General features: G+C 43.5%; 1 protein-coding gene across 1 annotated transcript in view; it reads right to left on the reverse strand.

Annotated features, from left to right (window-relative positions):
• Positions 1-12019: 12019 nt before the first annotated feature.
• Positions 12020-17224, reverse strand: part of LOC145414590 (uncharacterized) — a 142128-nt gene continuing 136923 nt past the window's right edge. The window contains exons 2-3 of the mRNA XM_080284112.1: positions 14786-14903; positions 12020-12309 (exon numbers count right to left, since the gene is read on the reverse strand). Of these exons, the coding sequence (XP_080140238.1) occupies positions 12102-12309; positions 14786-14903 (326 nt within the window). The 3' untranslated portion in view covers positions 12020-12101. The remainder of the gene's footprint in view (positions 12310-14785; positions 14904-17224) is intronic.

Here is a 17224-nt window from a genome sequence, read left to right on the forward strand (position 1 = left end):
AATAACACAGAACATACCTTTAAAAAACAGAGGATGAGAAATTGTAACTTGGTTTATAATAATTTATCCTTTCACAGCAATAACATCTTTTATTTATTTATTTTTTTACTTGTTGTCACCGAACAAACTTTATTCAGCCTTTCAGAAACCCTCCTTCCTTACAGGTGTCCACTGAGCTGAATAAAATCGTCTGAAGGTAACAGGAATAAATCAGTAAGTTATCGCACTGAAAGGGTTGGTACATCGCTTACATTATAAAAATGTTATAATACCAGACTTACATATAACAGTAACATTGAACAAAATCGAACCAAAGCCCCACACACTCACACGACTCAGCCAGTGAACAAAATGGGCATCGTTGTGTGGGGAATATTACTGTACAGTCGTGAACAATACTTCCTGATCACCCTTTCCTCCTACCCCTAGCTGGAGGAAAGCACTAGACAGATTTCCACACCAAACGAATGCCTCTTGTTGGTATACTCTTTTCACTTTAACTTGGTCCAGATTTTTGTCCTTTACCAGCCAGTTGCACGAAGTACGATGACGGCGGAATAAGATAATACTGAAGGTCTGTGCTTAAACCTTAACTCGGAAAGTGGAGTCTGAAACCCTAATTTTTTTTTTTTACTGCCATATATGCAACACCTATGGTTATTACGTATGGGCATCCTGCATCCCATATTACAGAACGTAGTCAGCAGCCACTTAGGAAGGCCAGGTAACTTCTGTCATCGTCAAATACTTAAAAAAAAATCATCGTCAAAAATTTAGGGTCTCCATCCTACTTCTCGATTAAGGTTTAAGCATAGGACCCTTTACTGGCATGTCCTTGTATTCTCGTACTGCCGCTCTGCATTCAGGGTGGGGAGATGGCTGTTTTAGGCCAAGTTAAAGTGAAAAGAGTATAGCTGGGAGCATTTCAAGACAAGTAACAGTGTCATCGCCAGCCGTTCCCCGTGCAGTGGAGCAAAGTTTCGAATTGCCGCCGTAACAATAGGCAACAGGTCTGCGTTCGGTTTGATGCTCTGGCTGCGACTCTCCTTCAGTAAAGAAGGTTCATAAGAGGCCACGTTGCCAGGTATGTGTGTGGGGTACACTCGCCTCCACGTGTAAGTACCACAAGGCCTAGTGTGTTCAGGGTCTTTGGTGGCATGCTTACGTCCCTTGTCTACTGTAGTCCGACCTCTATAACAGGTTCATAAAGTAGATGTGAGATCTAGACATATACACTAGTGCCACATATGACCTCAGACGCACCAGCCCCTGTGCTACTTATAAGTGGAGCCGATTGTACCTCTCTTGGCTCAGTATAAGTGGAGCTGATTGTATCTCTCTTGGCTCAGTATAAGTGGAGCTGATTGTATCTCTCTTGGCTCAGCATAAGTGGAGCTGATTGTACCTCTTTTGGCTCAGTATAAGTGGAGCTGATTGTATCTCTCTTAGCTCAGAATAAGTGGAGCTGATTGTACCTCTTTTGACTCAGTATAAGTGGAGGTGATTGTATCTCTCTTGGCTCAGTGGTATTGTCATGCCTTCACACTGCGCAGGATCCCAGATTGAATCCCGGCCATGACTGTGACTCATTTTTTAAGCTTCGTGTTTTATTTACAGCCAGGGGTAGGGGTAGAGGATGTTCAGAAACTCTTGCCCGCGACTGTACCTCTTCCACTTCAGTCACATATAATATCACACTGTACACCTCGGTAGTACTGTAGTTCGTCAGTACACTCCAAAAATATATCTTCCTCCAATCCATTGTGAAGCAAAAGAACCAACAGTCATGATATAAAAACCATATATAAATTTGCAGTGCTACACATTCAACAAATAACTGCCCTTGGTACAGTATGCAAAAGGTAGAACTCTGATATATATATAAACTCTTTGGAAATGGTCATATATATAATAACAACGAGCAAGTGTTTCGGTGTGATGGGGTGGGTGTGTCAATCCACTTGGGTAGTCCTAGGCTACGTGATCACAAGACGAGACTACAAGCTACTGTGTGTGTGTGGGGGTAGTCTTTGTAGCCCCACACCGCACCGCTAGTCCCCCCCTCCCTAATTTCCTCTTCATTTACCTTTCTTTCTCTTCCTTTTCCTTTTTTGTTCTCTCTTACCACTTCCTGTTTCGCGTATGTCTCCTCTTCCCTTTTATTTCTTCCCTCTACCCCTGTCGTTCCCCTCTCCTCTTCCTTTTCCATTCAATCTTCCTCTTTCCCTTTTTCCCCTGTCTTTTCCCCTCATCCTCTCTGTCTCGTCTTTTCTTCTGAATCTCATCCCTCCCTCTCTCTCATTCCTTTCCTTTTTCACTCACGTCCCTCTCTCTATTTCTGCCCTTCCACTCTCAGCATTACCTTCTAGCTATCCGTCTCTCTCTCTTCCCCTGTATTCACCGGTCTTGTTTCTCCTGTTCCATCTTACCCTCTTGATCACTAGTACACTCATCCCTCACACTCATCTCCATCATCCCTCTCCCCTCTCTATATCTCATTCCCCCTAACCTCTACCGTCCCCCTTCCCCATCCGGTTTCTCTTATACCCTTATCCCACCAATCTTCTCCGCCTATATGATTCCCTCTCAGGTGAATGATTCCTCTCCCCTGAATGATTTCCTCTTCCCCTTGTCCGCTACCGGTCGCACCCCTGCCCCCCTTCCCTCTCTACCGCTGCCCCCTCTACCCGTCTCCTCCTTGACTGTCCCCAATTTCTCTCCCAACTTGGCTAATGCTATTACTGGCACTTGTTTCATTAGACTTAGCGGTGTTGATGTGAGGTGGGGCGTGGTGCGGTAGGGGTCGCCGCCCCGCGCTGCCGTGTGCGAGGCCTCAAGTGCTCCCGCTCATGTGTTTCTACTCACAAAAACATCTATGTACTGGAGGTGTGCGCACTACGTCACTACTGCGTAATTACTCGTAACTAATAGGTTGGAAATGAAAGAGTTCCTGCTTCAGGATGTGTTTTCAGAAGGTTAAGTGTAACTTCATTACCTGTTGTATTAAAATAACCTCATAGAAACACTACCGAAGGCATGAAGTTCCTGCTGACGTCACACCCGCCGCACAGGTGATGGACGCACGTGTTCCTGGTGACAAACAAACCTCAAAGTTGTTTGTGGGCATTAATTTTGGTGTAATATTTTGTTTGTGAATTAATGCATATATGAGATATACAGGGTGCTCACAAAGCCCTGCTGGTTGTACAAAAAATTATTTCATATATTTACCTAGAGGCAGTTTTTTTTTTTTTTTTTCACTTGTAAGAGACTGACAAAACCTAGTTATTCATATGTATGGAAAATCATAATCTCAGTTCATCCATGCTCACCCAACAGGTTTTCGTACACAAGGCAGGAGATTGTGGACATCTTGTATAAAATATGCCTGTAATTAGAGCTCATCAGTCGGCCTGTGCGTCTCAAGAGCAGGTGCGTCTAGTACCACGGAGCGGCTTAAATTTTTCCACGTGCGTATAAAAACGACACCCGCGCTGGACGGTGAGAGGCGAACACGAGGCGGCGGTGCTCTCGTGATCGGGCAATTATGAACAACAGCTGAGTCTTAAGTGGCGTGTAGGTAGGTTATATCCTCAGTCTATATATAAACACTCCTCACGTACACACACACGTCGCCACACTCCTCACTGGCGTCATATGTACACACGTCTCCTCTCGGGGGCTACGCTACTCCTAGACCGCGTTCGTGAAAGATTTTGAGGTTCCTTGATGCCTTTTCCTGAGTGGTTTGTTTTTTTGTTATATTTTGTAGTATTAAATTATTTGGTTTTATATATTTGATTTTGATATAACGGACACTCGATATTCGTTAAGTGTATTATTTTTATATGTTGTACACCAATTTTCCTTTTTAAGAGATTTACACAAACAGTGTCAATACCCCTTAACTGCATATTTTTTATGTGTATATATGTTGCACACCACTGTTTGCAAGATACTGATGCATACTGTATTTAATTCCTTAGCAGTTTATTGATTTGTATATTTGTCGTACACTAGTATTCCTTACAATGACATTATTCACACACTCGATGTTCAGAAGTATGTGCAAGAGGCTATTAGGATGTAATACGAAGACTGAATCGCTTAGGAATAGGTACCAAGGAAACTCTTAACCTCATTAGAATACGGCACGGAGATCCAGACTCAAGACGAGGATGAAGAAGCAGCTCTTAGTGGTGGCCTTTCAGTCTGACACTCGCTAACTTACATACGATTATTTTCTTCGCTAAATTACGATTATTTTCCTCTCGTCATTAAATTGCTTAAGATTATTTTCTTCTCGTCACGATTTACGATTGTTTTCCTCTCGTCACTGAATTACTTACGATTATTTTCTTTGTCACGTATTTACTTATGATAATTTCCCTCAGTGAATTACTTACGATTATTTTCCTCGTTACTGAACTAGTTACGCTTATTCTCCACGTCACTAAATTACTAACGATTAATTTTCTCCCTTTACTAGATTACTTACGATTGTTTTTCTCAATAAATTATTTACGATTTTATTATTATTATTATGATATTATTATTATTATCATTATTATTATTATTTTAGTCCCGACCTCTTCCCCATTTTCCTCATGCGCTTAGTTTCATTTCGTAAGCTAAATTCTCCACTCTTCTTTCTTTCTTTCCTCTCAAGATATTTTCCTCTTGAAGCCAAGATTGTTCACTGTCCTTTACTCTTCCAATATATATTCCTTTCTTGCAAATATAATCCTGCACTTTTCCTCCTTTCCCATTAAGACCAATTTTCTCTCGCCACTAAGATACTTCACTTCGCTCGACGCTTACTTTTTTTCTCGTAACATTTTTTTTTTCTTTTTTTTCCAGTAATAAAGGTTTTCCATTTTCCTTTACTCTTGCGGTAATTTTTCACTGGTGTTGGTAATGTTTGTTTTTTATTCATTGTCCATGTTTCACCTCTCTCTCTCTCTCTCTCTCTCTCTCTCTCTCTCTCTCTCTCAATGATTTGTGGTCAGTGTGGTGAGCTGCATTAGGGCGAGGTCATCACCGACGTTTATGAGAGTCACCCTTAAGTGATTCTTGACCTCCCCCCTCCACAGTAGCCCCCCAGCCCCCCACAGTAGCCCCCAGCCCCTCATAGTAGCCCCGAGCCCCCCACACCCCTTCCACCTTGTCCTTCCTCCTCCACTTAGCCTTTCAGAATTGTTCCATAGGCGATGCCCTTCTGCACTTTCTCCCTTTATTTGTGTTCCTTATCTTCCTTCCTTGTGCTACTCAAGTGTTTTTCAGGTGTTCGTCTATTGCACTTTTTTCTGTCTTCTAAAAATGCTCCCTGTCTTGTGCGTCTTGAATCCACCAAAGTGTAGCTCAAGTGTTCCTCCTTTGCACTTTCCTTCCCCTTTCTGTCCCGTTTCCTGGAAGTGTTCTGTGTCTTCACCTTACTCTTGTGTTGCGTGTTACTCAGAAGTGTTCCATAGGGGCTTGTGTTCCGTATTGCACACTTTTTTTCTTGTCTGCTAGAAGTGTTCCTTGGGTGATCATCTGAGTAATATTGTCTGTCTGCCTTATCTGCTCTTGTCATATTGCGTCTCTTGACCTCCTTAAAGTGTTTTTCAGATTTTTCTCTCTCTCTTCTGTTACCTGTTTTTTGGAAGTGGTGTGTAAGTGTGCCTGTTCTGCATTTTCCTCCGCCTGAAGTGTTACGTACCTGCACTTTCCTCTTTCGTTGCCTGCCTCCTAAAATTGTTCTTCAGGTGCTCCTTTCTTCCTTATCTCACTTCCGTTTTTTATCTGTTAGAAGTGCTTCCTTGGTGACCCCCATCTGCAGTTGCCGTTTTCTTTTACTGCCCGGAAGTGTCCCTAAATGGCCCTCTTTTTCCACCGATATTAGCCAGAAGTTCTCTCTAAGTGTTGCTCTTTTCTTCCACTTGCCTCTTGCGTTTCTTGTCTGCCAGAAGCGCTCCTTAAGTGTACCTCTCTTCCACTTGCCTCTTGCGTCTCGTGTCTGCCTCAAGCGCTCCTTAAGTGTACCTCTTGTCTTCCACTTGCCTCTTCCTCTTCGTCCCTGCCAGAAGTGCTGTTAAAATGTTCCTCTTCCAGTTGCCACTTCTTCTTCGTGTCTGCCAAAAATACCCTTAAGATGTTGCTCTCTTCCTCTTGCCTCTTTCGCACGTCTCACTAGCGTCTCGTGCTCTCATCTTGCATCATTTAGCGCAAAACTCCCCCACCGTTCCTTGCAACCCCCCCCCCCTCACCTCTCTCTCTCTCTCTCTCTCAATTTCCCGCACCGGCACTCCTCGCTGGATAAGAACCGTATTGCATGCTATTCTCTCTCTCTCTCTCTCTCTCTCTCTCTCTCTGCCATGAACCATCCTCCTCAGTCCTTCTCCAAGATGTATTTTCTTGTATCATCTTCCTTGGGTATCCGGTGGGGCTTTTTCACACAAACATTTATTTTTTCTTTTTCTTTCGTCCAGCTGTTATCGTTCACACCTCACAGCCCTCGCTCACACACACACACACACACACACACACACACACACACACACACACACACACACACACACACACACACACACACCGCTCGCTGGTGCAGTGGTAACGTTCTCGCTTCTCATCTGGTAGACGGGAGTTCGCGCCTCGCTCAGGTTGCGAAAAGTTTCACTGACGAAGTGGGTGGTTACTGTCCCCCTGGAGCAAGGGGACGGGTGTGTGCGTGTGCGAAGGTCACAGCCTTGCCCTTAGATCGGACTATATGAAGCTCTCAGCTCCCTTCCGGGAGGGTAAAAGCTGACCATCACGACCATCAAGTGATCCTGACCGACCCGGTGAATTACACACACACACACACACACACACACTTAAGACGCCTCAAGATCCTTCCTGTACTTGTCTTGTCTCCTTGGGCCGGATGCTTTTTTTTTTTTTCCCTTACGATTTTCTTCTCCCATCTGTCTCTTGGGAATTTTGGCAAGTTAAAACCGTGGGTAGTATCGTGAGAGAGAGAGAGAGAGAGTCGTATAAAATGAATAAGTGTAGTATTGGAACTTGAAGGAGTGAAGTAGTGCCATGAGAGATAGATAGAGAGAGAGAGAGAGAGAGAGAGAGAGAGTCGTATAAAATGAATAAGTGTAGTATTGGAACTTAAAGGAGTGAAGTAGTGCCATGAGAGAGAGAGAGAGAGAGAGAGAGGTGAAGGGGCAGTAGAGAGAGAGAGAGAAAGACATAAATGAAGCGAAGGAGAGACGGCGGAGAGACATTGGGAAGACTGCCAGGAATGCGAAGAGGTCTGCGTGCGAGAGAGATGGATCCTAAAGCACGGCGGGAGAGAGTTGCGTGCAGGAGGTGTTGAGTGTGGTGAAGTTGCGTGTGGGGGGCGTGGAGTGTGGTGGAGAGAGAGTTGCGTGCGGGGGGCGTTGAGCACACCAAAGAGAGGGAGAGAGGTGGATTGGGGGGTTGGGAATTTGGAGGAGTGTGTGAGAGAGAGATGGGTGGGGGGAAATGTGTGTGTGTGTGTGTGTGTGTGTGTGTGTGTGTGTGTGTGAGAGAGAGAGGGGGGGGTAATTTGGCAGGGAGGTATAGCAGGGAGAGAGGAAAGCTGAGGGAGAGAGATGAGGAAGAGATGTGGTGGGGGGGGGGCTAGGGTCAGGGAGAAAAGTATGATATGAATGGAAGGGAGTTTATAGGGAGAGAGGCTTTGTGGGAAGGAGGTAAAAGGGAGAATGAGAGATGTGGGATAGGAGGGAGGGAGAGGGGGAAGAAAAGAGGTGGGGAGGGAGTGAGGGAGAGGTTTGGTGTGGGAGGGAGAATTGGAGGTATGGGAGGGAGGGAGAGAAGCAGAAGGGGAAGAAGGGTGGTAAGGGTCCAAGGGAGGGGCTTGGTGTGGGAGGAACAGAGGGTAAAGATTATCGAAGGGAAATCAAGACCACACGGAAAGAAAAAGAAAATCCAACTCAGCACAAAGGAAGGAGATGCAGAATTAGTCAGTGGAGGAAAAAAAAGGATATGAATATTTAAAGAAAAAGCATGTTGCAAGAATTAAGGATAAATGATAAACACACACACACACACACACACACACACACACACACACACACACACACACACACACACACACACACACACACACACACACACACACACACACACCACAACAGGAAGCAGAAGCCACAGCCACACTGACCGAACTCTTCCATTTCTTTTTACGATTGCGTCTGGACGAGCTCTTGTTGTTGTTGTTGTTGTTGCTGAGAGCTCTCATGATTGTGTCTAGCTTCTTGCTTGCCTGCGGGAGAGACTGCGGGTGCGGTTTATTGCGGTTATCTTGCTTGCGGTTACTATTCGTGGTTTGGGAAGGGAGTGCGGCTGCGGCTATCCCCCTTGCGGATACTGTTTCATACCTTCTCCTGTCCTGCCTGCGGGAAAAAGTGCGGCAACGGTTTATCCCTTTTGGTTATAGCTGCGGTTATCGTTGCTACTTGCGGAAGAGGCTGCGGTTAAGTGTGGCGGCTGCGGATGGGGTTATTGCTGCCTGCGGTCTATGTCTGTATTGCGGTTCCCTGTGCGGTCGCCTGGAGAAATGCCGTATCTTACCTCCAGGCGTTTTACTGTTTGCGGTCATCCGGTTTTTGCGGTCGCGCTTCCTGTTGTTATTATTATTATTATTATTATTATTATTATTATTTCTGCTGTTGTTATTTATTTATTTGTTTATATTATCATTTTTCGGTCAAGCCAATCAGTATTAGGGGTCACCTTGTTATATTCTATGACCTCATATTTTTGGTTATCCCTGAGCACTTGTTACCCTTTTTGTTTGTTTGTTTGTTTTTTACTGGTTACATTAAGTGGCAACATTAGTTATATTTTTCGATCTTTTACGTATTTTTTTGCCGTCACTTTCTTTCAGTCATTTCACAGTTACTTGTTGCGCCATCCTCGGTTACGTTCCGCACCAGTGTCAGTTACTTTTGCGGGTAGCTCAGTTACCTAATGCGGCCAGTTTAGTTATTTATTTATTTTTCAGTTACTTTACTTCAGTCACGCCTTTTAGTTTTTGCGGTCACTGATTACCTTCTACGGCCACACCAGATTACTTGTTGCGTAATTTCAGCAATTCTGTTATTACGCTTGTTACATTTCTCGGTCACCAGGATGATCTTTTACAGTCACGGTCCTCACTTTTTGCTGTCAGTTAAGTTGCTTTTTTCGTTAAGATAATGGCTGGTTACGCTAATTTTTGTGGCCACGTCATATATTTTCTTTAGCCACATTAGTTACTTTTTTTTTGCGGTCACAGTACGCGTAGTTACCTTTGCGGCCACTAGTTTTCATTTGCTGTTCCTCTGATTACGTTTGCGAACACTTCAGTTACTTTTTGTACTTAAATTACTCTCTGCGTCCACATCACTTGTTATTTCGGATTATCCTAATTACGTTTTTGCGGCCACATCGCTTACTTTTTGCGGCCACATCACTTACTTTTTGCGGCCACTTCAGTTACTTTTTGCGGCCACTTCAGTTACTTTTTGCGGCCACATCACTTACTTTTTGTACTTACACTTTTTAAACTTTACGTAGTCACATTCCTTTCTGCAGTCGCTGATTACTTTTGGCGGCCACGTCAGCTACTTATATTTGTCACGTTAATTACTTTTTTTGCGTCCACATTAGTTACTTTTTGTGTCAGTCGGTTACTTGTTACATCCACATTCCATTTCTTTTTTCCAGTCACGAATTCCTTTTTTTTTTTTTTTTTTTTCCCCCGACTGCGCCAATTACTTTTTCCGCGGTCACTTCCGTTCCTTTTTCGGTCACACTCATTACCATTTGCAGTTATGATAGTTTCTTTTTTTTACTCCATTTTCCTTAATTTCTTTCCTTTTTGTTTCCTGCCTACACACTCATTATCCTGTGCATTTTTGAGACGAGTATGTTACCATTGTAGTCACATCTATTAAATTTTTAACTATCTATTATTCCCTCCAGCCCGAGAACGTCTTGTATTATTATTATTATTATTATTGTTATTATTATTATTATTATTGGTGGTGGTGGTGATGGTGGTGGTGGTTACTATTATTATTATTATTATTATTATTATTTTACATGTCACCATCAGTCTGTTTTATTCATCTGTGGAAAGAACTCTTATGCTTTAGAGATTAATGAAGGATTTATGTAAGTAATCCACGTCGAAGTCTTTTTCAAGCTGTCTTATGTAGTTTGGAAGTAACGAGAAGAATATATGGAGACGTTATCGAAGTGAAGGGGTTTAGATGTACAACCAAGTCGTTTTATTATTATTATCATTATTATTATTACTTTTGCGATTCTAATTCTAAAGATTTTGATCATAGTGTATCCCTTCCGTACAATTACACTCTTTAAGTCATTCTGCTGAACCAAATAGATGATTTAAAGGAGCAGAGGAGGATTGGATCGTAATAAAGGAGTTTCTGAATCTATATCCAACTCCTTTATTTTGAAAAGTCTCCCCCAAGCTGAATAAAACCGTCTGGAGGCAGCGGAATCAATTAAATAGTGGCATCGTAGTGAAGGGGTGTACACTTTCTTTTTTGAGGTCAGATATTGCTTTGTGTGTGTGTGTGTGTGTGTGTGTGTGTGTGTGTGTGTGTGTGTGTGTGATTCAAGTATCGTATCACTTATTGAGGTATAATTTTGTGAGCTGTGATTTTTTTTTTTTTTTTTAAGTTTTATGCAGTTGTCCATCTTTGAATTTTTGGTGAATTTATTTTTTATTTTACATGGTTAGATACGGTTAAGAATGTCCTTTTGTTTTGTTTTTTTAGTTTTTTTTTTTCTGAGCTGCGATTCTGTTATTGTAAGTTTCATGGAGTCCTACAGCTTTGATTTTTTTTTTTTTTTTTTTTTTTTAGCCCGGTTCTGTGTTTTTTTTTAATCCCTTCAAAAATTTTCTGGGGTTACCTGTCAGTTTATGCTTTTTTTTTCTTTTTTTTTGTCTTTACTGTGGTTATAGATCCCTCGTGGTCACACCTGCTTAGCCACTTTTTATTTTTTCATCATGTGGTTATAGTGACTTTCCTGCGTTTTTTTTTCTCCCCTCTCCCTGCGGTTATACGCGTGCGGTCGTCTCCCTCCTCCCTTCACCCCCCTCCCCACACATACACACCTTCCCGTCCCCCTGCTCCCACAGCTACATATATATATTCTGCAGTATTTCTTATTGCATTCACTTCTATATCTTCCTGCGGCCATACGTACTTCATCTTGCGGTCACTCTTCTCACCCCTGCGGCTTCCACGTGTCTTCCTGCGGTCATATTTTTGTTTTCACCTTTTGTGGCATTATTTTCTGCCTGCGGCCACACTCTTCCTCTTGCGGTAATATCTATCCCACTTTATTCTTTTTTTTCTTTTTTTGGTCCATGAGATCTCGCATTTTATGTAGTTATTGAACTACTTCTTGAGACATTTTTCCTTCCGGTAGTCATGGTATTCTCCCTTCCCCCCTCTTCTCCCCTCCCCTCCCCTCCCCGCGGCCTGCTTCTTCCTTCTGCGGCCACGTCCCCTTCCAACCCCCACGTGACTCATATTTCTTTCTTTCATAATTTTTTGTCTTGCGTTTATATAATTTACTTTTTGGCTAGTTCTTCCCCCTACAACCCCTTCCTGTCCCTGTTTCTATTTTCTGCGGTCAGTTTTTTCCCCTGCGGTCACTTCTCTGCGGTCACGTTATTCTTCCTGCGGCAGTATTATTTTTTTCTTCCTATCACCCTTTTTTCCTTTTCCTGCGACCTTTTTCGGGCTCCTGCGGTCATTATTTTCTGCGGCTTTTTTTCTTTCCTGTTGCGGTCATTATTTTATGCGGCATTTTTTTCTTGTGTTGCGGTCATTATTTTATGCGGCATTTTTTTCTCGTGTTGCGGTCATTTTTTTCCCCGCAGCATATTCTCTCGTGTTGCGGCATTTTTTTCCCTGCGGCAGTTTTCCTATCGTGCTGCAGTCATTTCCTTCTCCCTGCGGCATTTTCCCTCCCGTTGCGGCTACCTTTTCCACCATTTTCTTCTCCCTGCGGCACTTCCCTCCTCGCTGCGGCCACCTCTTCCACCCCCTGCGGCCCTCCTACTACTTCTTCTTGCGGTGTCGTCTGGCCAGGTTGTTGTGGTTGATCTCCGGCGGCTGGGAGTGCGACCGCGACCGCAGGGAGGATGCGGCAGAGGAGGAGCGGCTGCTGATGTTGTCGCGGTCGGGGGTGTAAGCGCGGCGCATCATACCGCCTCGCATCGTACGCCCTGTCAGCGATTCCCGGTATACCAGTGGGTTGAGCATCTCCCTGCGAAAGATAGACAGACAGATAGATAGATAGATAGATAAATAGATAGACATAGATAGATAGATAGATAGATGGATGGATAGATAAGTGGCTCTGTTATCTTGTTTTTATATTTTCTTGGAACAATTCCCTTTAGTTCCTTCTTCCTCATATAAAAGAATATTGATTGATTGAGTGGTTGATTGATAAATGGATAGATTCATTACTAGATAGATAAACCTAAATAGGTGGATAGACAGACATATAAAGATAGACTGATTATTGGCACGATGAAAAATGTATACACAGACATACATAGAGAGGGGTGTGAGAAGATGTGTGTGTGTGTGTGTGAGAGAGAGAGAGAGAGAGAGAGAGTTATTGGGTGTGGGGAAAAGAAGACCTAAGGGAGTGTATTGGTATGCAGGAGAGAGTAGGAGACAGCCCTGGGTTTTTGGGAAAGTGTGAAAGAGAGTGAGAAAGTGGTGGAATGTGAGTGGAGGAGAGAGAGAGAGAGAGAGAGAGAGGGGGGGGGGAATTGAAATGTATGTGAGTGTGAGGATATTAGAGTCAGTGAAGGAGCCATTATCCCTTAGACCTAGGAGGCTCCCAGACCTCTCCCTAGCTAGTTAAGTTCTGCATATGACAGGTTAATGATCTCCAGTTAGGGTAATGATCTCTCTCTTAATTATGCAGGATTAGTCGATATTAAGGTGATGTAATTAGCATAGCCTGATACTAAAGCGTCGGTGTGATTGGGTCTTTATTCGTATTTATTTATTTATTTTACTTATTTATATTGCAATAATGTAACTACCATAAGAATATTAATGCCTTGATTATTACATTTTTTTTGTGTTATTTTTATTCGTGTATTTATTGCTCTTTAGATGATTTAAATAGTACAGCACAATAATAATGCTTCCAGTGTGGTTACCTTTATTTACTTATTTTATTTATTTATTTACCTTATTTTTTGGACCGACAGATGATGTTATTCACTTCGGGGAGACTTATCGTAATGAAAGACGTAAAAATACACACGAGTCTTTGCAGTACAGTGTCTCTTTTTTTACAATCATCTTTTTGGGAGCTTGTCATACTGATTTTTAGGAGAGGTCTCAGTGTGAAGAGATTTATCATATCGATTTGAAACTCAGGATAATGTTTAAGGAGTGATAAGATGAACTTGTAACTGTGGAAGAAGTGAAAGGGAGTCTCCTAAGATCGCGCGTAGAAGCTTCAGGGTGTGAGAGGGTCTTGGAGAGCGAAGGAGGGTGACTGAGGTTGTGGGGTTGGAGTGTGTGGTAAGGTGCTGGTGTGAGAGAGAGGGTGCATGAGAGGCTGTGTGTGTGTGTGTGTGTGTGTGTGTGTGTGTGTGTGTGAGAGAGAGAGAGAGAGAGAGGCTGTGTGAATGATAGAGAAAAGGATTAGGTAGCAAGATGAACAGGCAAAACACACACAGAAGGAGAGGGAGGGAGGCAGGGGAGTTTATAGGAAGTGAAAAAAAAAAAAAATCCCTTAAAGAAGACAAGAGACATGCGAACCAGGGAATGTCATGAAAAACGGAGGTGTCATGTCCACTCAGGCGTAAAAGAGAGAGAGAGAGAGAGAGAGAAAGTAATGAATTAATCATGGCGTTGGACCTGGTAGTGGAGATTTTAGCGGAAGGAAAGAAAACGGAGCACAAGAGGCGCACAAGGGTACACTAAAGAAGAAACCAAGTGTGTGTGTGTGTGTGTGTGTGTGTGTGTGTGTGCGTGTGCTAGAAAGTACTGACAATTTATTTATTATTATTTTTGAACATATGAATGATGATAAGAAAGGATTTTTAATTACTTTGCTTATATGGATTTTGTGCACGTATGTAAGTTGTCTGGAAGTAGGGATAGAGATTCTAAGGACGATATTCTAATCCATTTCCCTAATTTATTTTTTTTAACAGTAATAAATTTTGGAAGGATGTATCCTTGTCTTAAACAGATTATTTTAAGTCTGTATTTATTTTTTTTAGTTTGAAAGTCGGTCGTGATATGAAACTAGAAATTGTAAGGAGAAAATTTAAGGTTATCGTAGTGAAGGGGTTGAATAATGGTGTGTGTGTGTGTGTGTGTGTGTGTGTGTGTGTGTGTGTGTGTAGGATTTTTTTTAATGTATCAGTGAGGTGTATTTGATATATTTTACCCATAATACATTCTTGTTTTATTGACTCATTAACAACCTATCCATCTCATTCATTCTTCCTGCACTTCTCTTACTACACCTCTCACTTACTCACTACACCCCCCCACTCACCACACCCCCCCCACTCACCACACCTTCACTTCCTGCCACACATTCTGTTATCTTCTTCCTTACATATCATTCTTCCTACTCCCTCTCACTCATTCTTCCTATTACCTGTCACTCATTCTTCCTTTTGCCTCTCACCCATTATTCCTCATTCCATCCACACCTATCCCTTTTTTTTTTTCCTCCTCCTCCTCCTCGCACTTACTCATCTTCCTCGTCCTCCTTCTTCTTGCCGGCGGACTCTTCCTCCTCCTCCTCGCAGTACCTCCTCGACCTCCGCCCCCTCCTGTCCAAGCCATCCTCCGCTTCACGTCTCGCCTCGTCTGGGGAAGAGAGGGCGGGTTAGATAGATAGATAGATAGATAGATGGATGAATTGATAGATACAGGTAAATAGATGGATGGATGGATGGGTAGACACATAGACAAGTAGATGGATGGATGGATGCATGAAAACGAATATAGATAGATGAACAGATAGGTCGATAGATAGATAAGTGGATAGGTAGGTAGATTGATAGGTAGACTGGCATATGGAGAGAGAGAGAGAGAGAGAGAGAGAATCTTAATAAAATCATCCTTGTAGGGGTCAAATAATAAAGAGGTCATCGCACTGAAGAGGTAGTAAAGATAACGATTATAGCACAGTGGTAATAAAGATAATAAAGAAAAAGAGAAATAAAGAGGATAAAGGAGTAAACCAAAATAAAAAATGGAAATAAGAAAGGAAGATAATTAGAAAAAGATAGGAATTGATTTAAAAGTGATGTTAAAGTTAATTATTATTTATCTTAAGTTTGTCCAGACTAATGAAAGCACGTCGTTGTATGAAGGTGTGTGTGTGTGTGTGTGTGTGTGTGTGTGTGTGTGTGTGTGTGTGTGAGAGAGAGATAAAAGATGAGCATTTTGATTTCTCTCTCTCTCGCTCTCTCTCCAGTTTCTTGTCCTTGTCTTCCCTCTCAGTGCATCATTGCCTCTTCCTCCTCCTCCTCCTCCTCCTTCTCCTCCTCCTCCTCCTCCATTACTCTTACCTTCTCTTTTTTACGGCTCTTAACAACCTCCTTAAGCTTCTCTTTTTCTCTTTCTCCTCGCTCACTTTCCTGTGTCTTATTCTCCCCCTTACTTGCTCTGTCTCTCTTTCTTTATTGCTTTCCCACTCCCCCCCCTCCCTCTTCTCCCTCTCCCCCACCCCACCCCCTCTCCAACCCCTCCTTCCTAACCCCTGCCCTCACTTCCTTTACCCTATTTTTTTCCTTCCCTTCCCCCACTTCTTCTCTTCCCCATCTCTTCTTTCTCCCCTTTCCCCCCTCCACTCTCCTTCGTTCTTCAGCCTCTCTTCCCCTCCTCTTCTCTCACCTTTGCCCCCCTTCGTCCTCCCTCTGCCTTCCCTCCCCCCCATCCTTCGCTATTCCTTCTTCCTCCCCACTCTCTCCCTTTTTCTTTACCACCTTTATTCTTTCCTGTATTACCTCTGTCACGTCTGTCTCCCTCAGTCTCTCTCTTTCCCCTCTCCCTTCCCCTCCTGCTTCCTTCCTCGTAACATCCTAACCTCTCCACACTTCCTCCCTTCCTTACCTCTCCTCCTCACCTCTCACCTTTGTCCCATCCCTCCCACACTCTCTCTCCCCCTCCTTCACACCCTTCCATCCCCTCTCCACCTCCTCTCCCTCTCCTCCTCACCCCTCACATTTGTCTCCTCCCTCCCTCACTCTCTCTCCCCCTCCTTCTCACCCTTCCATCCCCTCTTCACCTCCCCTCCCTCTCCTTCTCACCCCTCCATCCTCTCTCCACCTCCCCTCCCCTTCCTTCTCACTCTTCCATCCCCTCTCCCCTTCCTCTGCCCCTTCTTCCCCTCCCTTCACCTTGCTTCTCACAGGCTCGGCATTAAAGGGACACACATTACCCCTGCGCAGTAAATGCGGGGATATACAATGCGCAGTTGGTCTCCCCGCCATTAGGAACACAGAATAGGCATCCGGAAGTAAGAGAAAGGGGAAAAGGAAGGGGAAAGAGAAAGAAGAGGAGGAAGAAGAAAAGGGAGGAGGAGCAGAAGGAAGAGTGGTTTAAAGGGAGAGGAAGAGAAAAGGGAACAAAGATGAGAAGGAGAAAAGGAAAAAAAGAGGAAGAGGAAGAAGGAATCGGGAGGAGGAGATGGAAGAGGAGGGGAAAGGAAAAGAAGAGGAGGAGGAAGAGGACGAAGAAAAGGAAGAAGCAGAAAAAGGAAGAGGGCGGTGAAGAATGGAAGAGGAGGAGAAAAGAGTAGGGTAAAGGGAAAGGATGAGAAACGAGGAGAGAAGGAAGGGACGAAGAGGAGGAAAAGAGGATGTGTAGAGGGGAAGGGAGTAGAGGAGAAGAATGCATCATGAGAAAAGATATATAGAGAAAAATGAAGACGGGAGGAAGGAGAAAAGGGTGAAGAAGGAGAGAACGAAGAGGAAGGGAGAAGTAAGTGTGTGGGGAAAGGAAGTTGAGGAGAAAGATACATAATGAAGGAGTTTATGCGATAATGGAAGAGCGAGGCGAAGGGAAAGGAATAACACACACACACACACACACACACACAGCCTCTCTCTTCCCGTATCATTTCTTACCCTGTCAAACCAGCCGCCCTGCTCAAACATAGACCACAGACAATTTCCAACACT

The sequence above is a fragment of the Coenobita brevimanus genome, chromosome 100 (assembly GCF_032717465.1).
Source record: "Coenobita brevimanus isolate Jiangsu-jjx chromosome 100, ASM3271746v2, whole genome shotgun sequence".
Lineage (NCBI taxonomy): Eukaryota > Metazoa > Arthropoda > Malacostraca > Decapoda > Coenobitidae > Coenobita > Coenobita brevimanus.